At 46.8% G+C, this 23,718-nt stretch overlaps 1 protein-coding gene across 7 annotated transcripts in view; it reads left to right on the top strand.

The window, feature by feature from the left end:
* Positions 1-23,718, top strand: part of PTPRF (protein tyrosine phosphatase receptor type F) — a 519,799-nt gene that overhangs the window by 381,717 nt on the left and 114,364 nt on the right. For all 7 annotated transcript variants that reach the window (XM_067567843.1, XM_067567842.1, XM_067567841.1 and 4 more), the window contains exon 6: positions 14,453-14,641. In XM_067567843.1, the coding sequence (XP_067423944.1) occupies positions 14,453-14,641 (189 nt within the window). The remainder of the gene's footprint in view (positions 1-14,452; positions 14,642-23,718) is intronic.

The raw sequence follows: 23,718 nt of genomic DNA, 5'->3' as shown, positions 1-23,718 counted from the left end.
GTATGGTCGTTATCAAGTCGCAGCTTAGCTGATGGTAAATCACATTACATCATCGCTTCATTCCAGTTCAGTGTCACTGACGTATTGTAATGACCATACCTGCACTCGTGCAGACAGTCCATGAAAACGAAATCACGTATGGGCTGGCTAGGTCAGGTCGAGGCAGCTGCTATGGCGTTTCCATATGCAGTTCAGCCTCCGGAGCCTCCATTGAAAACATCTGCTCCAGAAGAGGACGAGCCCCTATCTATGCAGGTTTTCTTCAACCATTGAAATGTCCATGCTTTCCCAGAAAGCCTTGTCTAAGCTGGGCTGGGATGATAGCGATGACATGGAGCCTTTTGTCTTCTGGTAATGGTAGTGAAGTCCTTGGAGCTTACGAAGTAGAACAACCCAGTGGTTACACTGTGGGAAACAGCTCTACAATGCCCATTCGACAGTTCCTGCATGTATAGACAGAGCAATGGGCAGTTGGGTCTGGTCTAACCGCTCCGCTGGCTAGTTAATAAGCAGGAAATGGAAAACAGAGAGAGCAGTAACATCATCCCTTGTTTGAAGCTGGCACCATAAACAATTAAGTCTTCCAGAAAACAGAGGGCCATGTGGGCATCTCCAATTTTGTTTCTCATTTTGGGAAATTCACCTTTTTTCTCCTCCTGTCTTATCCTACGACACTAAGTAAAGAATCTCACACACATCACTGTTTGGGATACTTTGAGCTTGCAGCACGAGTGCAACATCTTAGGCACACACGGGTGTCCCAGCAGCCTTACAAGCACTGGCTGTACCTGTAAATCCCATCAAGTGGGCCTTGGCTCAGCTCTGTCTGACCTGGTACCCACCACACTGGTTTCTCCTCCGCGTGCATTGGAAGTCGCAAGCACCGCAGCGGAACTGGCTCACCCAGTCCTCCTCACTCACCCCCCAGTGCAGCACTTCCTGATGGGGAAATCCCTGGCTTCTAGTGACTGCCTTGGATACTCTGGGAGAGGCTGAGTCAGAAGTCCCAGGGTGCATTGATGCAACCATTGTTGTAAGATTTGCTGTGTGTAGAGGGCCAGAAAGGTGGTGTCAGAAATAGTCTGTCTGTCTGTCTGTGCCTTTCCCCCGGCGCCCCTGCTGCCATTCAAGAATAAGCCATCTCATCCACTCAATGTCCTGGCAGTAGTTTCCTCAGAGAGAGACCATAATTGCTGTGTTTTAATTCTGATCTGGTGCATATTGATTGCAGTTCAGTAAGAGATGGAAATAAACTTATCTACTGTAGTAGCATAAAGAAGTTGCACTAGTAATTGTCCTCACGTCTGTTTATCTCTCACTTTGATGTTAGGATGTCTTGCATAACTGAGTTGTGGGAACTGTACACTGGCTGCCATGTTCTCCCTTTTCTCTGGTTTAAAAAAAAATTAAAAAGAAATCCTTTAAGAAATGAAGGAAGCTCTTGGGATTTCTCCTCCCGTGTAGACATAGGACTATGTGTGGTCCAAACAGAGATAGAGCCAGCTGTGCTGGGCTGGCAAACCACAACGCTCTTTAAAAGTTTGGGTTACAGTATTGTCTCTTGTCAAGGGAAAAAGATCATCTTAAATTTCTAGCTTGAGTTAAACTGAATCCTGCAGATTGCATTAAAACACTTCGTGAATGAATTCAGGGGGCTGAATTCAGGGAAATGCCCCTCTGCTGAGCTGAAAGCTTTCCCAGAGGGAAAACAATAGTGTTCCTTGTATGCCTGTGAAAATGATAAAGAATCCCAAGCCATTTTTTTTTACCAGTCATTTTGAAAATTGAGACACTGGAACATGTGCAAATGAGAATAATGTTAGGAAATACATTTTACCAAGTGACGAAGAGGAATTTTAGTTGATCTGCTGAATTGGTTTGTATTAAAATGAAAGTGTGAAAGGTGCTCTTTTGATTCCTATGGCTGTGATTGGTTCCCTGGCTCACTTGCCATTTGTCTGTAATTCATGAGGGCCTGCACAGGGGATTTGTGACATTGTGAGCAGCCATCACTTTTGCTGTACATGTTTCTGAAAAGATGGGTGTTATTGCGGAGCGGTAAACAAAGGATTGAGCTTCTGTAACACGTGCAGCGTGGGTAGAAAGTGTGATGTCCTCCCATTAAACTCATCAGTCACATCAGCCCAACGTTAAAAAGCATCGCTTGTCAAAAGCCAATGTTTTATTTGTTTGTATCTAGATCACGGACGTGCTGCTGGCCTCTGCCGGTGGACCTCTGTTTCTGCCGTGCATGGTCTCTGAAAGACCCGTTGCTGTCCGAGCCAGGGCCATTAGTGGTTCCTCTAGAAAGTACAGTCTAATAGCTAAGGCACAGGCCTGATAATAAGGAAATATATTTCTGTCCCTGGCTCAGCCACCAATTTGCTGGGTTTCTACCTCTTTGTGGAAGTCCATTCCCCGCCAGAAAAATACGGAATCTAACTAATTGCCTCCAAGGTCTTGCAAGTCTTAATTTGCTAATGTTGGTAAAGCATTCTCCTCCCCCAAATCAACCTATTTTGCCATAACTAAACCAATCTGCCTGAAATTCCACATTTGTTATTTCAAGCCAGGATAGAATTTGTCTTCAGTCAAGGTATTTGGGAAACAGGAAAGCCAGGAAAATGCCTGATCTCACTACTGGAATGTTTTCTTAAAGGTTACTGTATTTTATTTGTTGTTTGTCATAAATCAAAAATAGCTCAGCCTGAAAATCCCACATTTCTTTGAATTTGTTGTTCTTGACCCGGACTGGTGCATTAGACAAGTTTTGAGTGGTTAGTTAGCTAAATTGTTTAGTTATAAAAAGCATTTTAATGTACTTTCTGGGTGTTTGGTGCCCAGAAAGCAGATGGCTACACCTGGGGAAACGGCCGGCATGGAGGACTTGGGGGGAGAAAGTGGGGGAGCAGGAAAGGGAGTGCAGGGAACAGACTGCCATTTGATGGGATACGGGAGGGCTGGGATAAGGAACCATACAGGGAGGTGAAGAGGAAAGTGGTCTGAGGGGAAGCAGGTCTGATTACTGCCAAATTTGTCTGCTGCATAGGAACTCTTCTAACTCAGCAATCCTTAAATGTTGTTTTAAGAAAAACCCTTCATTTAAGGCAGTGGTCCCCAAACTGTGGGGTGTGCCCATCTAGGAGAGCATGGAGGAATGTTCAGGGGGACGCAGCAGGGCCTGGGCCAGCCCCCATGGGGGTGGGGAGGAAGAGCACCCATGCCTGCTCTGCACCTAGCTCCGCTCTGGTCCCAGCCCCGACAGCATGGCCACAGCTCTCAGCCCGGCCGTGGCCTCAGTTCCCAGCCTAGCCCTGCTTCTGGCCCCAGCCGGAGCTCCAGGGGGAGAGCAGGCAGGTTACGTTGGGTCAAGGGGGAGCGTGACTTAGAAAGTTTGGGGCCATTGATTTAAAGGGTAAGTTTGATAAATACCAATGGCTGGAATGAGAAAATCCTCACGAGAAAAAGCAAAGCCTAGCCTGGGAATTCGAAAATATACAGTTCATCGGCAAAGCCACTAACCACCCCTACAGCTCAGCCTTTCTGGGGCTCCCTAAGACTCTTTCCCTTTCCTCCCTGAGATCACAAAGCAAACAGGGTTTGATTTCTTTTCCTTTTTCTAAAGAAGTGTCAGTTTTTTCAATCTCTGAATCTCCAACCTTGCTTGAACTGTGCATGTTCGCTCTTGAACTGTGCGTGTCCCCCTTGAACTGTGTGTGTCCCCACTCTTTCTAAGCGACATGGTTGGCCTTTTTTTTTTTTTTTTAAGTGCAATATTAAGTTTTAATTTCCAGGCTTTCAAATGTTTGTGATTTGGGAGAAAAACTATAATATTCGCCAGGCTTTTTCTCTTCAGGAATTGCTGCAGTGACTGCCATTTACAAATCACTTTCCCCAGCAATTACTGCACCATGGCAGCCTGAGATCCATCCATTGTTAGCTCATTTCGACAGAGGGAAAGGCTGGGCTGTTGCAGTTGCCATTGTGTTGCATCTGCTCATGTGACATTTTAAAGGTGACTACTGTTGATATTTACAAACTTACTCCATTTTAACAACCTTTTTGCTTAAAAATTGCTATTCTCGGTTACTTGAGTGTTCTCTCCAATGGGCATGACTTTCCACCAGAGGAAGAAATACCAGTGGATTGGCAGCATTACAGATGGGCTGCAGGAGCCAAACAGAAATGAGATTTTAGCAAAGTCCGACCCTTCAAATGACCCCAAATCTTGCATCCTGGGGTGTGAAATAGAAGTGAATAAACTGTGTATTTCAGCAGAGTGGCAGCAGGAATCCTTCCCGTAAATCTGCGGCCAAGCTTTAGAAAATATGGGAGAGTTATGCTGTCCGGTTAACTCTGTTCCTGTGCATTTTTTTTCTGCTTTGAGCTGCAACCATACTCCAAATGGATCACAAGTCAAATGCCCCATTAATTTTAACAGCAGGTTAGAGTTAATGATATATGGAAATGCTATATTGATTATGTAGCTAAAATGAAAATCTCTGTGCTAGTAGCATGTCAAATCAATGCAAGCAAAGAAGAATGGAAGAATATAATGGATTAATTGATGACTTAAAATAGGAGTAAGAACCAATTATATTATTTTCTTTGAAAACCATTACGTTTTTTCCCTACAAGGGAGTGTGTTTTCTGTACTTTGTCACATTATTGCAATATTACAGTAAAATGAAGTACGTTACAATATTGTGTTGTTTCTGAATACAAAATATTTTTTAAAAAATAATGGATTGAGAATAATTCTAGGGACAATTCTGTTGATACCAACAAATTTACTAGAGCCCCGTGGACCTGCCTGAAAGAGCAACTTTGGGTTCCTCCTTACCATTGAGTCTAAGAACCTGCTCAAAACCTCTGCCAAGGGAGGGTTGAATTATGTTTAAAAATGCAAATACCTCCCACTTGTTACAGTCCTTTTCTGAGTAATGTTTTTGAATCAGCTGCTGGATATGGCCAGCAAAACTGGTTATGAATTGTAAAATTCTTGGAAAATATCAGCAGAAAAAAGTCTCCACTCTCTGGCTGCTTTCCCCTGAATGAGGTATAAGGAGGGAGGGATCTTTCTCAATCCTGTTCTGTAGCCATTTCAGGGAATTTTAAAAGCATATCGGTTTTACTTTTGTTTAAGCCTCTCCTCACCCAATCCTAAAAGTTTTCACTGTCTTATACTTTGTCTTGTGCTTATACCAATTCTTATACTACCCTCATCACCATAGCAGAGTGCTTTCCACAACACACCTAGCATCTAACACTTGTGGTTTATTCTTTCTCCTATCCGATCCCCAGGGGAAGAAGTGTGTGTGCAGTGCCGTCATGGAATCAGAGAATCAGAGAAGATTAGGGTTGGAAGGGACCTCAGGAGGTCATCTAGGCCAACCCCCTGCTCAAAGCAGGACCAACCCAACTCTACAGCCAGTGTTGAGAGTGGAGGACAGGTTTGGTATGATGGCAGGAGCCCATGTTGCTGAGGAGATGAGCGGCAGTGTTCTATATAGTTGAAGTTTTCTAAGTGCTGAAGGCTTTGTGCTGAAGTATATTACGTTGCTGTAATATACAACTGAGAGATGGTGAAGCCATGAATAAATGAGTCCAGGTTGTTATCCGCCAGGACAGGAAGGAGTCTCCTGACCAGTGAGAGATGATAAAAAGCATTCCTGGCAGATACTATTATGCGAGAGTTCAGTGTCAGTGAGGAATCCCAGTGCACCCCCAGACTCTGGTCTGAATTGAACAACTGTGGATGTGAACTTTCAATCAAGGAAACTGCACCATGGTGGCAAATTCTTCAGAATACTTTCCTGAGCCCACACGCACTATCTCTGTCTTGCTCAAGTTCAATGTCAATCAGCTGTTCTTCATCCATGAGCTGGTCCATGGTGGTGGTAGTGGTGTGGTCATAAGTGGTGAAGGATAGTTACGCTGCCTGTCATCTGCCTGTTGCTGGCCCTTGAGTCCAAGTCCTCTAAGAGTCCAAGGCCCTTAGTCGCTGTATCTAGCTGTTGAATAGGACTGGAGAGAGAACTGGTCCCTGTGGGACTCCCGAAGTGAGGGGCCTCGTGGTGGAGGTAGTTTCCCATCACTGTTGTTGGGTGTGTCCTTCCAGGAAGGACTCACCCACTTCAGTGCATTACTCCTGCATCCCTGCCACTGCACTCAGTCAGGACAGCAGAATCTCGTGGGTCAACAGTTTCAGATGCTACAGAGAGATCCAGGCAGTTGAGAATGGATGTCTGTCCTCTGTCCATTGACACAAGAAGATCATCCATCAGTAGCAATAAAGGTGATTCCACCTCATGTCCTGGGTCTAGTTCTCTGTGAACTTGCTGAGGTGTAGACGCTTTGATACTGGGCTAGAACAGATGTATCCAGGGTGGGTTTCTTTAGTGCCAGTTGCACTATTGTATGTTTGAAGCAGGAAAGGAAGATTCCAGCCCTGAATGAGGCATTGGCTATTTCAGTCAGGAATAGCACTGGTTCCTCATGATTCTTTCACCAGTCAGGTAGGGCATGGGTTGGATTCACAAGTCTGGGGTCAAGACTCCTTTTGACAAGTGAGTGCAGTGAGCTCCAGGAATGCTGGTGTGTACAGGCAGAGCGGATCCAGGCTGTCTGAGAGGCTTTCTGAACGCACGTGATCCTTTCAGCACAGCAGGATGATAGCTCTTCACAGTGCTCGGTGCTCGGTTCTGCTGCAGATTGAAGAAATCAGTATTGATTAAGTGGTTTACCTCCTTGGATCCCTCCCTGGGATGAGATTTGGTGACTCTGGTGGAGGCTGATAGGAAAGTTCTCTTGGCATATAGCACAGCCTCGGCACAGGCGTGGAGAAATTGGTTATACTTCCACCAACCTGCTCCAGCCTTTGTTTTCTGCCATCAGGGTGTGAGTTTCTGGCCCTATCTCTTCATCTGGTGCTGGGCATTAGAAAATCAAGATTTCCATGGGCGCTGGGGAAAGAAGAACTGCGTAGGGTCCAGGCTGTCAATTGTCACGCCTAGCGTACTCTCATGTATCCAGTTTGTTTGGATTGGGAATCTTGCTCTTTGGTTAATAAAGTTTCATAGCATTTATGTAGCATGTTGCCTTTTGAGAGTGCTATACAAACATTAACACTTACCCCGCACCCCTGTGTGCTAGGCTACTGTTATGCAGTTGGGGAAACTGAGGCACAAAATGATGATTTGACTTGCTGAAGGTCATACATTGAAACTGACAGAGCTGGGGTTAGAACTGAGCTGTCATCCAGTAGAGCTCCTGCCTCTTTGTAAGGCAGGCCTTGCTTCTCTGAATGATAAACGGTCCCTGGGAGGAATGTCTAGCTGTGTTGGTGGGAAAGTACGTCAGCTGTTATGGGGTGTTTCATGTGGTGAAGCTTGGAGAAGAATCTCTCAAGGGCTTGGTTTTGATTTTATTTTTTTTCAGTTAAAATGAACTTTTTAAACTGCAGCCTCCACACGTCATTTTTTCGAGTGATGCCACAGGACATCAGCGGGTTTGTCATTGAAACCTGTCGATGGCAAGGTTTTGGTAACTGCATAACCTGTGAGAAGCTGCTTTAGACTTGCCATCCCAGGAATTCATACTTTGTTGCCTTTGAAGTACTTTAGTTTCCCTGCACCACTTTCCCTAGGGCAGGTACCACAGTGCTGCCAGTGCTTTTGGGGCGTTCGTTGAGCTGCATGAGACTTGGCACTGGTGGTGAACGTGCACATACGCTCTCATTCCTCCCAGCCGCTCCCCACGCATGCTTTAATGTGGGGCGATGGGAGCTTTCCCAGAACTTGGCTTTACATTGCACTTTTCTGCTGTGGGTTGATATGGCCATTGGTAAAAATACAACCCCATGAAGGAAGAGTCTCCTCTCAAAGCTATTGGGTAGCGTTTGTTAGGCATTCATTAGACAAGCCAGTACATCTTCTTGTCACACAAAATGATGCCACTCTGTTGGGCCCCTGCATTGCTCGGTTGCTTTTGCTTGACTTGCATTAAGTGAGCAGCAGTTCTGTGTAGCCTGTGCTGGAGGAGTGTACTGTGCACTGGTGTTTCGTTAGCCTGCACCTTCCATTGGTTGATCGTGCCCGCTATTCCATCTTACTATCACTGATATTTTTCGTTTGCTCTTGCATTTTAATGCCTCAGCAGGCCTGCCAACCGGGGAGAGGCAAAGGAAGCAATTTCCCAGGGACCCGGCGATTTTAAAAGGGGCTCGAGCCATTGGCTAGCTCCCCGTTCCGCATCTTCTGCACATGGACCATGCCCACAATCCAGCCCTACTCCGCCCCAGACCCCACCTCCTGCCTTGGCTCTCTCTTCTCTTCCACACTCCCCTTCCCGCTTGGCCTCCCTGCAGCTGCAACCCCCCCCTCCCCTCCGCTGTCGCTCACCGCATGTGTCCTTCCTCTCCTCCCCCGCTCGCCATGTCCCTTCCGCCCCACCCCTCCACCAAGCTCCTCCAGCTGTCACTCACCGCCTGAGGAAAGGGGAAGTGTGTACGAGAGGAGGGGACTGAGTGAGGAGGGGCGGGGCCGGGGATGGGGCAGGGGCGGGGCTGCAGGTAGAAGGGGCGGGACTATTCTGCCTGTGCCTCAGAGGGCGTTTGGGAGGCTTGTGAAATGTATGAAGTACTCGTGGTCGTCGGTCAGGTACAGACCTGTTTGAAAGGTTCGTGAGTAGATGGTGCTCGCTCCTAACGTACCCTTCGGTATGTCGCTACCTCCAGCAACCAAGCGTAACACAGGCCTCTTCTCGGGATCCCGTGAGGAGTAAATAATGTCAGCATGGAGGGTGTGAGGCCCACTCACTGCCGTGAGCCACGAGAGAGCGCTCTCCGACCGCACCGCCCTCCCTGTGTGGGGGGTGCACCAGGGCACTCAGCCCACCTGCATTCTGTCGTCACTCCATTTCCACCACGCCTCTTTCTAGGACTCCATGCCTCTGAGCAGCTTCAAACAGCCTGGACTCTACGTTGGACTGAGAGACACTAGGGTGAGGGGTGCTATAGAAAACCAGAGGATGGATAGACTATTTCTAACCCAGTGACAGGTTTATGGCCCAGTAACTCACTAGGAATGAGCCGAGAATGTGCCTTGCCAGAGGCATAAAGCTGTGATCGATTGTGCGAGCTTTAACCTCACGGTTCTCGTGGAACGTATCGAAAAGGTACTTGAGACAATTTTTTGTTATTTTCAAAATATATTGGGCATCGTTTTTTCTCTCCCTCTGCAGCCCGACCGATTGGACTTATGGCACGAAGGGGGCCTGGCTTTACAGGCTGAGGGATATGGAGAACAGTGCACATAAAAATGTTTACAGTTTTCACTATCATTTCATCTAAAACAGTCTTTCTGAGAAATACGTTGACGTAAACAAACTCCCGGCTGTTGTGGGGTAACGGTTTTATGGGTGCCCATTTGTGATGACCTGCAAAGCAGACTCGTGGTGTTACAACCGGTGTGTACGGTGACTAGGCTCCTGGCAATAAAAGGTGCACACCACACCGTAGTACGTTTCTTCTCCCGAACAGATACACCCGCAGCTAGCGACGGCCATTTCCCATTAACAGTGTTAGGTCGTAGGCACATAAATCTCCCAATGAGGGAGCAGGCCACACGGTGTCTGTTCTCTAGGGTAGATAGCATGGGCTGACTCCTCAGGAGTCTGCTGCCAACAGCTGTGTTCACCATGAGCTCTTCTGCTACCCTTCGATGACAGTGGCTGTTATCCATGTGTTTACAGTCGCACTTTGGAGCTGATCCATGTGGTCCCATAAGACTTGTGTTTGGGATTGACTGCCTGTCCCGCACCCTCACTCCAGCTGGTGCTTGGAGCCGTGCAGAAGATGGGAGAAGGGGGCATGTGTCATGAGCCAGTATCCTCAAGAAAAGTCATTGCCTTCCAAGCTGGTGAAAGAGCATAGTGCCTGCAGCTGCCGAGTAGGACAGCTGCTGTGGATGAGGGGCAGGCACAAGGTGCAACATCCCTCTTCATTGCTCCTCTTCGGGGACACAGGAAAGGCTTTCCTCCGAAAGAGGAAGTACAATACCTGGGGAAAGAGGATCCCGAAGAGAGCGCGGTACACATTTCAGTAGCTGAACCTCAGGAAGGAGACTTTAGAAAGGGGAGCAGCCCAAAGTGAGCCTGTAGACTCCTCGGGGCATGCTATTTGGCCCTCTGCATGCCAGTGGGGCACTCCCAGTTCCCTGATGGGGGACAGGAATTCCTCCTGCCTGCAAGAGCTCGGCCTGCTCCCATGCTGTTTAACGTTTCACCTTTTAACTGGGAAACCACCTGGCTTTGACCCTCCCTCCCTCCTTCCCGCTTTTGCTCTTCCGAGGGGAGGTGAAAGCTAGGCTGTGGCTTTGGCTGCCACATGTGTGTTAAGAGCTGCAGTGGTGCCAGGGCTCTGCTTGCCCTGGCCCTGACACTGACTGCCAGCCTGGCTGCACCTTGCCCCGTAGCTCCCAGCTGCCTTGGTTTAAAGTAGCTGGATCACAAGGAGAGGAGGCCTAGGGCTTGTCCGTACTTGAAGATTAATTCGGATTGAAGTAAGGTGTGAGTTTAAAGAGCAGCAGCTATTGCAGAGTAGCCGCATGTGTAGACAAGGCCTTCAAGTGGTGGGTGCAGCTAGTGAGAGTTGGAAGGAACTCAGCCATGGCCGAGCTCGGTAATTACACCTAGATTAGGCTGTCACCCAGGGGGTGAGGCAGGTGCGGTTGTGAGCTCCTCTCCCTGCTCACAGAGCTTGAACACAGAGAGCTTCGAGCGGGCGGTATTTAAACAACACCCTCCCACACACACACACTATAGTGGTAAAGTCAGCAGGGAGGAATGAGCCCAGCTTTCGCTTAGTAAGTGGTGTTTAGTGGGTGAGCATGAGCAGTGCCAGCGCTCTGCCCTGCTGTGCGGCCCAGAGTCACGCCCCAGCAGCTCTTCTGAACACCTCGGGCGGGTATGGCGTGGGGCTAGCAGAGGGACACATTCAGGCCATGGAAGAGGCCAGAGTAGCTCCCTCACCCCTTGGGAGGTTGATATGTGTCACTGAAGCCCTAAGACCATCCCCTGCCCCTGCAGAAGCTCTCACCTGCCTCTTATATTCAAGCCCCGAACAGTGAGGCCCTGGACCTGATGGGGGTCTTTGGTGGCTGCCCCAGTACTGCTGCTAGCAGTGTGCAGGAGGGACCATATGCTCCGGGAGGGGCCCAAGGAGACACCTCCTCTAAGATTTCCCTGGGCCTTGTACCGCTCAGCTCTCAGGAGCAGGATTTTGACTTCCTGGAGGCATGCCCCTGCGCCTATCGGCTTCCACTCGCTCTACATTGGATTGACAAGAGACCGGCTAATTCTAGGTGGGTTTGGACACGTCACCGTGTCGATATTGACTCTGTTACTGTAAGTGTCCTAGAAGCCCTGTCTCTATCCTGGGGTGTGCACAGCATTGCGACAGCAAGCACACACTGTGTGAAACTCCCGGCCCTGGGCACTTTTCCAGCGTCCTCCCTGTCCAAGGTCCTGGAACAGTTCCTAGTGGAGAGGGATGTGCTCTTTGTGCCTGCCGGTCGCCCCTGAGCGTCCAGCCTTCCGTCAAACTGGTAGAGAGCACGGGTCCTGCAGCCTGTATTGTTACGCGGTGGGTGCTAAGTGCCATGATGCCGTGGGTCTCCTCAGACCCCAAGAAAATGATTTTTAAACTGCTAGTGAGAGGGCGCACTGCATTTTCCGCTCTCCCAGGTCACCTTCTTACACGCTTGTAGCGTGTTCCTGGATTGGTCTCTATTGTATTCCATGAAGCTAAGGTTGGATCATAACATCTTTTCCTATCAGTGGTTCATCACAAAAGCCTTTCCTCTTCTTTGACTTAGTCATTTAACAAAGATGGCCAGGTTAGTGCCCCATATGTAGGGGCTGACCCAGGCGACTGGAATCAATATTAAACTTGTGTGGAAGATTCCTTTATCCCATGTTTCTGCGGGCAGGGATCATTGCAGATAACAGCGGAATCTCTTGCACAAATGCATGTTTTTGATTTGATGATTGTTTAATGCTTAACCTCCATGCACACTTTGGATCAAGTTAATTATGGGATATTTTGCTTAGCGTGTTCTGTGTAAACTCTTGAAGAAGCCAGCAAAGACCGTAAATATTCAGCATGGTGATTAAGTTAAATCACTTAGGGGTTTCAGCCTCCCCAGGCTGAACATCTGCTTTCATATCGCAGATAGCAAGGTGCTATGCTTTAAGAACAGGTTATGCGCCGAGGGAATTTCATTGTTTAAAACTGTGTATCTCTCTTCGCAGTTCAGGCTGTACACCACAGCAAAGTGTGGAATCTCCTGTTTTGGGTTCATTTTGAACTATGGAGGAGTAGGTGTTGTGGTTGTGTTGTTGTTTGTTATTGAATGCTGGCTCTGGTGTCTCTGTTTAAGCTCTGCATGCCTTTTGTCTTTGAAAAATCAATGAAGAGCAAACAAAACAAAGGAACTACTTTCAGTAGTACCTTTCACAGAGAGCCTCTTATGTCTGCTGGTAAAGGGGGGTTTCTAGGGAGGTCAGACTGAGAGACAAAATGTGGCTTATGCTCTTAATAAGCTTCAGTAGTTTTTTCCTTTAGAAAACCCCGGCTGCCCCTCGCATCCAAACACAGAAGCAACATTCTAGCGCATTGTTTTGTTTACAGCAGCAGATGTTCCTTGTGCTGTAGAATCTTGATGTACAAACAAGCGGGAAGCGTCTTGGGGATTCTCCCAAGATCCTAGGAAAGGACGTTGAGGACTAGTCACCAAATGGGCCTAGTTTGTGCTGCAGATGTGGAACTTGAAAATAAAAGAGAGAACCAAAGTATCTTTTTCTTGGTGTTTCCCTGGCGGTGGGTGCAGTTTGAGGGAGGGCAGGCTTCCAGTGAAAGGAAAGCATGATGGGGACACAATCCCAGGGGACTTTAAGGAAAATGTGGGGCCTTGCAGATTTGAAATGTTCCAATGAGCAGACAGTCTTGTAAGGGCAGATTTGCAGGTGAGGAACGGGTTTGCTTATTTATGTTCTTCTCTCAAACGAGAAACGGGGGGGCATGCTGAAAATATCTGAATTCCTAGTGCTTTTAAGGCTCCTTAATGTTCCACTGGCTCTCTCTTTCCATGGCAGTGTGTCCTTTTTTATTGCCAGTACAGTACGTCTTGCCACAAAAGTGAGTAAATGAACACAGTCCTGAAGTTGTTTGCCGAATTGGAGCTTCCTCAGGTTTTCAGCACAGGCTACCTAATGCATTCAGCTCCACAGCACACACAGTTAACCTCTGTATTTCCAATCAATTGTATCTGTGCTTTTAACAGTTCCTCAGTGTGATGCTTTCATTTATACCAGTTAGGGATGGAAAAAGTCGTTTAATGAAGTACCCCTTTAAACATCTAATAATAACTCGTTTAAACGGTGAAACGATTAACGTACCCTGGGCAGCAGGGCCCTTTCAGCAGGGAGTGGAGAGGGTCACCTGCGACTGCGCCGCTGACTTCCTTCCAGCCTGCTCCCGGGGGCCCAGCCTTTGCGCGGCTATCCCAGAGTTGCTGAGCCGCAGCTGGGCGACTTTCGCTCGGTGGAGAGGTGCTGAGCCCAGCGCCTGGGCAGTCAGCCCTCTGCACCAGCCCAGATGCAGGCAGGTGCAATGCTGTGCAGGGAGTGGGCGCCGCTGAATTCTTCCACCCTGGACTCCGCTCAGCTCCTCCCAGGGCAACGTTTAAACTAATCACTAAACGCTAAGGCTGCTGCTTACCGTTTAAACATTGAACCCTTTAGCTGCTTGCATCCCTAATAGCCGTAAGCCATGCCAGGGTGCGCATTAGTCAGGCAGTGCACGCCTCCAATGCGCTCAGCTGCGCGTCATAGCTTCCTAATGCACGCTCTGCCATGACTCTCTGATGAGAGCGGGGCTGTCAAGTTTACATCGTTTGTTTCGGACAGGCTCTTTAACACCTGTTTTGGGGCAGGCAGAGGCTTGTGACGTATCCTTCTGCTGTGAGGCTCGTTCCCAGTGGAAGAAAGGAAGGTGTTTCTTTGGTCTCTTTTGAACATTTTTCTTGTTCAGTTTGTTTGTTTTGAAGGTGGCCTGGCCTGTTTGGCCCGAATGGTTGCTGCATGTCTGCGTAGCATCCAGAACACCTGAGTCCTCTTGCGTAAAGGCAGACACCTGCTGTTAGAGTTTATTAACATCACGAGGTTGAACTTCCATATCAGGGAAAATCATGGACATGTCCCGTGGCAGTTGATTCAGAGTTAAATTTAGCGGCGCAGTGAGTGCTCGTTAGGGGGTCTAGTGTGCTTGGAGGGTTTGAAAAGTTTCTGCATGGGGAAGTTGGGCTGGTGCTCTCCAGCAGAGGTGGGGGCGGGTGGCTCTGCTGTCACCAGGACTGGATGCCAGCCTGACGTGTATTGTTTCTTATTGCAGAAGACCACCTCCCATCTGGCTTTCCAACCATTGATATGGGCCCACAGCTGAAGGTGGTAGAAAAGGCCCGCACAGCCACTATGCTCTGTGCTGCCAGTGGCAACCCTGACCCTGAAATCTCTTGGTTCAAGGACTTCCTTCCTGTGGATACAGCAACTAGCAATGGACGAATCAAACAGCTTCGTTCAGGTAAGGCAGAAAAGCATGTAAGGCTTCCCTTTTCCTTCGCTCGTCCCTCCCTCCCGTCCGGTTGCCATTTCAGCTTTTTGCATATAACTCTGAAGTGCAGCTATGCACCTAAGCCTCAACGTTGACTGTATTTAGACGTGTTCCCATGATGATATTCAAATCAGCTTTTGGGAGCCAGTTCCTCTGGTAGGATATCATGGCCTGTTAGAGGGAGAGAGTAGCACAGACATGCCTTTGGGTGCATCGCACAGATTCCTCTCTCAGTCGGGGTGTCCGCTGAAGAGGACAGCTCATAATGGGATTGCCTCAGATCCAGGGCAAGATCAGACACTTCACCACCAGCTGAACAGGTGCTCGGATACTGCGGTGATGAGCACAGTATAAGAACCTCTCTAGAACAGACTAGAGAATTCAGCACACAGGATGTTAGAGTCAGGGGCCATAGGCTGCTACCCCCGGCCCAGAGTTTCCAAGACAGCACTCTTCTTCCTCTTGAAGTCTTCACCAGTCTCCAAAGTTGACAGAACAAGTATAAAGAAAAAACCACAAGCTGAATAGCAAATAAACGACTGGTCTGTAGATTTTGAGAACAGACAGGCATAGTTTCCAAGATGCACTTTCTTATTTCTTATTTAAAAAGTCAACCACACGAACGTGCAATACATGCTGCAGACTTCTGTCCAACACCCTGGCACAAACTAATCTCCCATGGATGGAGATGAACTTGGGTCCCTTAATAATGATCTCTTGCATTTCTGTCATGTCTTTCCATCCCCCAGGAGCTCAAAGCCCTTTTCAGAAGTAAGCTATATAAAAAGATTGCTTAATCTGTCGCTGAAGTGCAGCCGCCTCTGGGGTGAAACACAGCAGCTGTTTAACAATGCACAGCAACACTACACAACAGGGCCTACGGTATCCAGTTGAAAGCACAGAAGAGAGTGGAGTTGATATGGGAGCCTCCTGACTAGAAATATCTTTGGTTGCAATAAGATAATGCAGCCTGCGTGGCCTACCAATGGTAGCTACTGGCACCCAAAAGGCATTGCTTTGTCCAGTGCTGCCAGGACATTCCCATATTCTCTCCTCATAACATGGACATTTAATTTGTGTCCTCATTGTGGAAGCTGTCTGTGGTGCTCTGTCTCTTGTGCTGGCATGAAACAGCCTTTAACTGGGAGAGTAGGTAATTAGCCATCTCTGTCACCTACGTTAGAACTTAGCCTGGCATTCTGGTTTCACCTAGGTATGCTAGTGACCTCTCATTACACTAGTACATCTGCAGCGTAGGAAATTTCACAGTGACCTTTAGCTTATCTCTCCGGCAAACATGGTTTAATCTGGATATGTTTGTGCTGAAAGAAAATATCACACTTGTTAATTATTCTGAGAGGCATTAGGCAAGCAGCAGTAGGAAAGTGCATATGGATCATTTGCTTTTCATAACTGACTACCTCAGCATCAGCAGGTAAAGCTGTAAAGGAGCAAGGCACTTGCTGAACACATCCTCTTTTTGGGCACTTGCCCATCTCCTGCCTGCTCTGCAAGCTTGGAGAGACAGCTAGAGTTTAAAAAGCAAACTTTAACCCCTGCCATAGTGTCCAAGTTTTGTTTCCTTTTTCCTGTTCTTAGCAACGTCTCAATTGAATTTCAGTGGAGGTTCAAACTCTAGAATTTGACTGCTAGTTGAAGACACAACAGTTATCAAGGGAGGTATCAAGGGAACCTTTTAGAACCTCCTCAGCCGTGTGAGAGAAATTGATTAGGCTCTAGTGTAGTACACTGCAGACTTCCAGGTAGGTTTTTGTTTTCAGGGGTGGGCAAAAAGGATGCAAAGCCAAGGTTAGGAGGAAGATTCTCCCATCTCCTAATAAAAGTGGGAATCGAATAATTTACAGCATGAGGCTCTGGTTTTACCAGGTCAGAATTTAGCAGCTGCCGGCTTGTGGTCATGCTTGTAAGTACAATTTGAGCTAGAACCTGGTGTGGAATATGGATTCTTCCTTGCCATGTGCAGTTGTGCTCTTTGTTGCAGGGTACAGGTCAGGCAGTCTCGGATCCAGTCCACCGGCTGCTATTGGAGACTTCAGCAGAATCTAGTAATGAAGGAAAGTTGCTTTTCAGAGGAAAATAAATTTAAACAAGCATTTCGTTATAAAGTATTAATCTTCCTACATAAAGAAGTCTCTCTTCCATTAAGAGCAAAATCAACTGATACAATAGTATCTTATAGCCAGCCTGGCGGCATATCTACATAAGTGTCACCATAGACTGTCTTGGTCTGAGCACAAACTCATTTCATTTAATTTAATTAAAACTAATAAGACCCAGATAGACGTAATGTAGTTAAAATAGTTGCATATAAACAGTAAAGTCCAGATATGATTTCCTGACCGAAATATTCACCCAACACACAGTCATTTGCTAGCTGCTATTTTCCAAAAGGGCCAGAGTTCTACCTCAGCTATATTGAAAGTCAGTCTGAAAATGCCAAAGCCGCTTTGGAAATCGAAATTCTCTCTTGTGAGAGAGACAGTTTTTTCTTTTATTTCTTAAGGCTCCTGGGACAGTATGAATAGCGAGATATAAATAATAAGTCAGACACTTAGAAAAGGTGCACTCCTCTGACACTCCTATTGATATGGGCTGGCAGCGCTGTAGACAGCAGCTTTGAAATGATGTGCAATCAGACCATGCATGCTCAAGAGAGGCTCTGTCCAGCGGTTTTTAGAGGCCTGGTTGTCCTCTGACAGGGGTCCTGGAGATCATGTGCATTGAGAGGAAGACCAGTCAGAACCTTAGGCAGCTGTAGCTCCATAACACTACCAACCGGAGTCTTTGTCAGAGAGAGAACTCCTATTCATGCATGTCCTGGGAGTGTCATTCCTGTCCTTTCTCTTCTGTTTATAGGTATATGCATTTTTTAGTACATTTGTTCATAGTTAGCATGGCTCTTTAGTTTCTTTTTATAAAAGGAATGTATCCTCACCCAGGAACAAAACGTTACTGCTTCTTAATGTCAAGTTTTGTGTAGCAAGTTGGGGTTCTTCTATAGAGGTCCACATAGCAATAGGTACAAAATCTTCTCTAGCTTGTCCACTAAACAGTCAAGGATCAAGACAAGGGATCATGTTCCCGACTGGTGGTATTAAACATTTCCAATACCAAAGTTACCCGTATTTCCTTCCTTTTGTGGTACGTAGGCTTTGCTACAAACCAATCAATCAAAAGACCTGAGTGTTTCCATCCAGGAAGTACAACGTCAAGTCAGCGCCTCATAATCATCGACAGAGGTCGCAGGATGTAAGGCCTGGAGAAATTTTCCCTGAATGCTAACAATTTTAAAACAGGCTCAGCTGAGCTCATTTTACCAGCAGCAGCAGAGGATGTGTAGTATAGTAGGTGGCTTTGAAACAAGTTCAGGCAACTAGGAGCTCCAACTGGTTTTAAAATAGATTTGGGTGAATTTGTTTTCAAACTAGTTAGTGATTTTCCCCACAGTTTATGGCATTCATACTTTCAGCCTCCTCATCACTTCCGACACATGGGTTCAGGAGTCACATGCAGGGAAGTAGTTCTGCCTTGCTCATCAGAAAATTGATTGATAAAATGTAAAAACATTTGTAAAAAAACAATGTTGGAACCAGCTGTAACAACGCTAACATAGACTCATGGATGTAGGACTAGACTCAGCAGGTCTTCTAGTCCAGTCTCTTGCACTGATGCAGAACTAAATATTATCTAGACCATCCCTGACACGTGATTGTCTTCAAAACAGGTTAGACAAATGAAGTCTTTCTCCACCCCAGGTTAGAGGAGGAAATGTGTCAGTAATACTGTTTTGTGATGCCAAAAATTCCGTATCAGTTAAACAATTAAACAATTGTGTTTAACAAGTGTCATCCTGCTGCTGATGTATTTTAGTTCATGGTGACTAGACCTGACAATTGCCAACAGGCAGCTGATTTGATAGTCAGGTCATGAAACATGGCTCTGCAGAAGATCCCCCATCACTCTCAGTGCAAGTTTGGTGCCTCACTCCATAGTGACCATGTGTGCAGCTGCTTAACCAGATTATCCCAGGGTACTTGCGTGCTCTGAGTTGTTAGCAAACACGTTCTCTCCAGTTGTGTTTGATCAGGTTGTAAATCTGGAAATCAGCTTGGCACCTGGCTGAAAAGAAGAGCTGCATAATATCCCTGCAAGAAGCAGGGAGGTACTGTCCAAAGGGACACAGTTCCCCACGTGAAGTGGGTGAGCTCTCTCAGAAATGGGCTGATCATATGGCCCAGACAATACCACTGCCAGCAGACAACATACAAAGGTTTAGAGAGAGGAACTGTAGAGTAAGAATGTATTGTTCTTTGAATATTTGTCCATGTAACTCTCAGGGCATGAGGTGTATGCACACAGCAATAATGGGTCTGCGGAACCAAAGTTACTGGGCAAGGTAAGAAATCCTCTCTCATGTGCTCACATCCCCGAAAAATAACTTGCTTTAAAGAGGCTTCATTATAAACTAGCTGATCTGAGCTGAACTGAGCTTTCTGGGATGGGATATTACTAACCCAGCTCCCTGCTATACTCAGCCTGAGATCCTCAGAAACTAGAGTTGGGGGTTTTCCTTTCTGGGTGTTTTGTTTTGTTTTGTAAGGTGAACTGTGTGTCTATGAAGAGGTCCTGGATTGACAACCCTGGGGCGAGTCTGTGTCAACAGAAATCAGTCCCGTCATTCTCCGCTAGTGGCAAGCAGCTGCTGGTGTTTCTACCACCATGTTGTCTAGACCTGCTTTGGTTGGCGCTATCAGCCCCATCCGCACTAATGCTTCCGTCATTGCTATGGTGGCTGCAGCTGCACCAGTGGTGAATTATGGGTCGGGCAAGGCCACGGAGACTGAAGTCTGCCCTTATCTGAAGAAGGGTTCATCACAGACTGTGGCAGTGCGAGCGTCCCCAAATCCTGTGCAATGTGCTCCAACCAGCCCCTCCAGTGAGGGAGAGGGGATCAGGCTCTATGTCCGCAGAGTCCCTGGCATCTCTGCTTGCTGCTAATAAGGAGGCTAATTTAGTGCCAGTTACGGTGGTGGTGAAGTGATAAGCTCTTCTCACTCGTGAGTGCGTCCGGTCATTGGAGCACACACAGGATTAGGCTGAAAGCTTGTTACTGAGCTGCCCTTTGTCGTAAGGCTGCGTGGCAATCACAGGACACAAGCTGGGCTCAGTAATGTATCTGTTCAGGCGATGCCATCTACTTATTTGGACTCTTTCTCATGCTGGCAGCTTCATGCTCTGTGCTATGCTAAAGCCCTTCTGGAGTGCGAGGGGGCGTCTGCCTTGTCCTGTGATTTTGAGGACTTGTTGCCTGTTCTCTCTGTCACATGGAGGATCCCATACAAAATTTTACATAGCTCCTCAAATACCATGTTTTCCACAAACATCCTCACATCAGTGTCCCTCTGAGAGAGCGTGAAAATGTCCCAAGCCTGCAGGGGTGACTAGGCCCCTGAATAAATATTGTTCTTCAACACCATGAAGCCCTGGTAAGCCAGCGCTCGCAGGGGCAACACATGTCAAAGCCATGGGGAATAAGCTTCAGTGCAGGAAGAAAATGAGCCACTCACACTGAGTTTGCGGGAATCTGTTTCCAGTGGGCACTTGCTCCTGGAGCTCTGTGTAGACAATCACACATCAAAGAAAAGGGTCCAGCTTCTGTGGTGGGTAGATTTAACGATTTGCTTCAAATCTCCTTGGGGTTAGCCCCACTTCAGTGGACCAAGAGCATGGAAGGAATTCCTGGGTTCTGCTCCAGGGATGTGTTCTGTGTCGTTTCAGCACCTGTGTGGGGAGTGACCATTTGTGGTGAGGTTTTTTACATGGTGGTGGAATAGGCAGAGAAAACTGAGCACTCGCCAAATCTTCCAACCGGACAAGGAGAAATGACCCTCTGCTCCCTGTCTGTGCAGCATCAGTGCTGCGTAAGCATCTCTGGCTGTCACTGTTCTGTCAAGGGTAGGAGTCGTTACCAAGATGGAGAAATAGGCAGCAGACGTATTACGGTAAAGAAGAGATTACCCACAACTTCAGCGACTACAAGATCTTCCTTGATGCTTCACTCATCTGTGGACAAAAAACCTCAGAAAATATAACCAGTCCTAAAGTTAAAATGGGGTAATGTCATCCTGGCTGAGGAGAATGCGAAAATGAGCAGTCAGAATTGCTATTCCGCTTCTGCCTAAAGGAACAGGAGTTAGGAGAGAGAGAGAGAGAATAAGTGTAAATATTTTAATTACTTTTTAAGAGGCAAGTTAAACATGCTTAAAATCTGCCTTCTTTGTATTTACAGAAACTCTTTGAGTGTCTTTCTTTGTTTCCCATTGGGTGAGCATTGTTGTGGATAATGGAACGGGGAGCTGTAAATCTGAGATACACAGCACTCGTGTATACATACTGGTATTTATTAATCAATACACTGAACATGATTTGACACTCTGTGTCTGTTTAACCCTGTTTTTCTGTCTGTTTAAATTCCTCAGTTTTCTTTGGTAAGTGCTTGGTATTCAGATCTTACAAATCTGCATAAAGCCAACACCTACCATGAACTGCCTACAGATTAGATATGCATGAATCTCTCCCTCCTACTAACAGCCTTCATACGTGCAAAATAAGACCAAGGGGACAAAACTGGGCAGTAGAGGGATTCACTGCCAATTTGCCTGCCCGGATCTCCACACACGTGACTCTCTGTATTGTTCATTAACCACTTAGTAACTAACTCAAGGCAATAACTGTTTGATGCTCCACATGCTAATCTTAAACCCAGCGATAAAACACACCTTTGCTGACTGTAGCATCCCGTCCACCGGACCTCGTTTTCAAAGAGCCCTCCTTCTAAGATGCACTGCATTACAGCAGGTCAAAATGAGGGTAAGGACTCTTTCCCCTAGCTACTGTCCATATCAGGCAGAAACAGGGGAGCCTGGCTGGTGAGCCATCGTTTCATACCCGTGAGTAGTAGAAATTCTGTGTGGTTTTGTTTGAAAATATTTCCTGTAGAAAGTGAGTTCTACATGACACTCATCTCCTTGCCAAGAAGGAGCCTAATACAAGTTTGTGCAAATGTGCTCTTGTGGAGTGTGAGTTTGCTCTCCTCTTAATTTCATTTCTTTAAATCAACAGATTTTGTCCCACTGGTCACTCTAACCTGAAAGCAAGAATGTGCCCCACGCCAGCAACCATGTGCTTAGCACCCCAACCCTCCTAGCACACTCACGCTCACACACCACTCAGGCTCCACTACGCCACCCCCCTACTATGGAATGAAAGGGCACTGCACCATCTTTCCAATGTCTCTTCCATCTCAATTGCTTGAATAATAATAATGAATGCAAGTGGGCAGGCCAGTCACCAGCACCCCTGCAGCGTAGTGGGGCCCCTGTTCGGGAGGGTAGTAGCTGAATGGCAAACGCAGGGCTGGCTGCAGCACTCCTGGAAGCAATGAGCTTTACTAACCTGCGAGTGTCTCTCTGACTTTACTGCACATCAGTTTCTTTTATTTGTTCCTGTCGCGCTAATACAGATTCTAGCTTTAAAAAACTTTCTGCTTTTTAGTTATAATTTTCTTCCGTTCCTCTTTGTACTAACGCTTCTCTCTAATCTTATTTGCATTCAAATTACCTCACCAGGTGGTACACCAATCAGAGGTAAGAATGCTGAAATGTGTCACGTCACTTCATTTCCTGTCTGCCCTGCTCCTTTTCCACCACTGTTTCTCATCTCCAGCTTTTTTCTCAGCCCTAACTCTGCCAGTGCTCTTGCTCATCTGCACTCTCCCACTAGTGTGTTGATTTTGGTTTATTTTTAGCGTCACTCCTTGTGGAATCATTCATTGCGATTTTGCACTGTTGAAAGGGGGTTATTCAACAGAAAGTTTGCAAACTGGAAATGCTCCTTCCATGTGCCCCAGAGGGGCCAACTCCTCCTGCGGCTTCAAGAACTCTCTAACCTGCCGTACAGCACTGTACAGTAGTCACCTTCTGGGTGTCTGTGCACAGGGAGCTTTAGATCAGTCGCTTTGGTGTAAGTTTAAGGCTGTAACATTTTCACAAGAGAACAATCATCAAGCCCTTTTTTCACTCTGCTGCTGACAGGCATGAAAATCTAATCAGACAAAGATAAATTCCTGAGAGTTCAGGCAAATCTGGCTGTGGGATCAGCAGCCCCTTTGTTTGAGAGCTGTGTGTTTGCTTTCAAGATTGCTAACCCTGTGATGCAGTGGCAGAGTGAGGAGACCCGAAGAACCTGCCCCCTCCCGCTGGAGCCTGGCCAGTTGGCATGGCATTGTAGCATAAAGATTTGTTTTGAGCCAATGACTCAGAAACAGATCTGGCTGCTGTAAGTCTCCATTAGTTAAACCCACCTACGGTTTGACAGCCCAGCATGGACAGGCTTGGGCTAGTTTTTCACAGCCTCTATGCACCGGTACTGATTTTCCAATTGGAGTGTTATTTTTCTAGCCTAACGCTCACAGTTGTCCCTTTATATTAACTTTAGTATGTTAATCTGTGTGGAAAGGCCCTTTGAGTTCTCTTGTGATTTTTGTTACCATTGTTGACTGACCCCTAAATTTCTTGATAGAATTATTACCCCTCCAAATTGTTACAATCTCATTTGTCCAATGCTGCTCCTTCTCTCCCCTCAACCCTCCACTGAATCACTGCTGGCAGTTAATAATTTGACTCTTTGGAACTGGTTATGTTGCTGTGGATTAATGTTTTCAGCTCCTGTAACGTGATTTTAGAGCAAATGTGAATTGCTGTTTCATGTGAATTTGTATCAAGTTGCCTGTGTAGCAAATCTGGGTCAGCGAAAAAGACTGAAATTTGTTTATTTATTTATTAAAAGTGAATCGGCTTATGCGTACGTCATTCCTACCTTTGGAATGCTCTAAAGATAAGAAAGCTGTGATGTTACAAGCTCCTTAAACTATTTCTTCATCTCTATTCCTACTACAAAGCCTAAAAGGAAAGGACAGATTGAATCCTAACTAGCTGAGTGCACCAAGCTTCCAGCCCTGCATCCAC

Source organism: Emydura macquarii, unplaced genomic scaffold (genome assembly GCF_026122565.2).
Source record: "Emydura macquarii macquarii isolate MOO-44397 ecotype Brisbane River unplaced genomic scaffold, CSIRO-AGI_Emac_v2 contig_2805, whole genome shotgun sequence".
In the NCBI taxonomy this organism is placed as follows: domain Eukaryota; kingdom Metazoa; phylum Chordata; order Testudines; family Chelidae; genus Emydura; species Emydura macquarii.
Note: the sequence above shows the minus strand (reverse complement) of the source record. Positions and strands in the feature narration are given on the sequence as shown.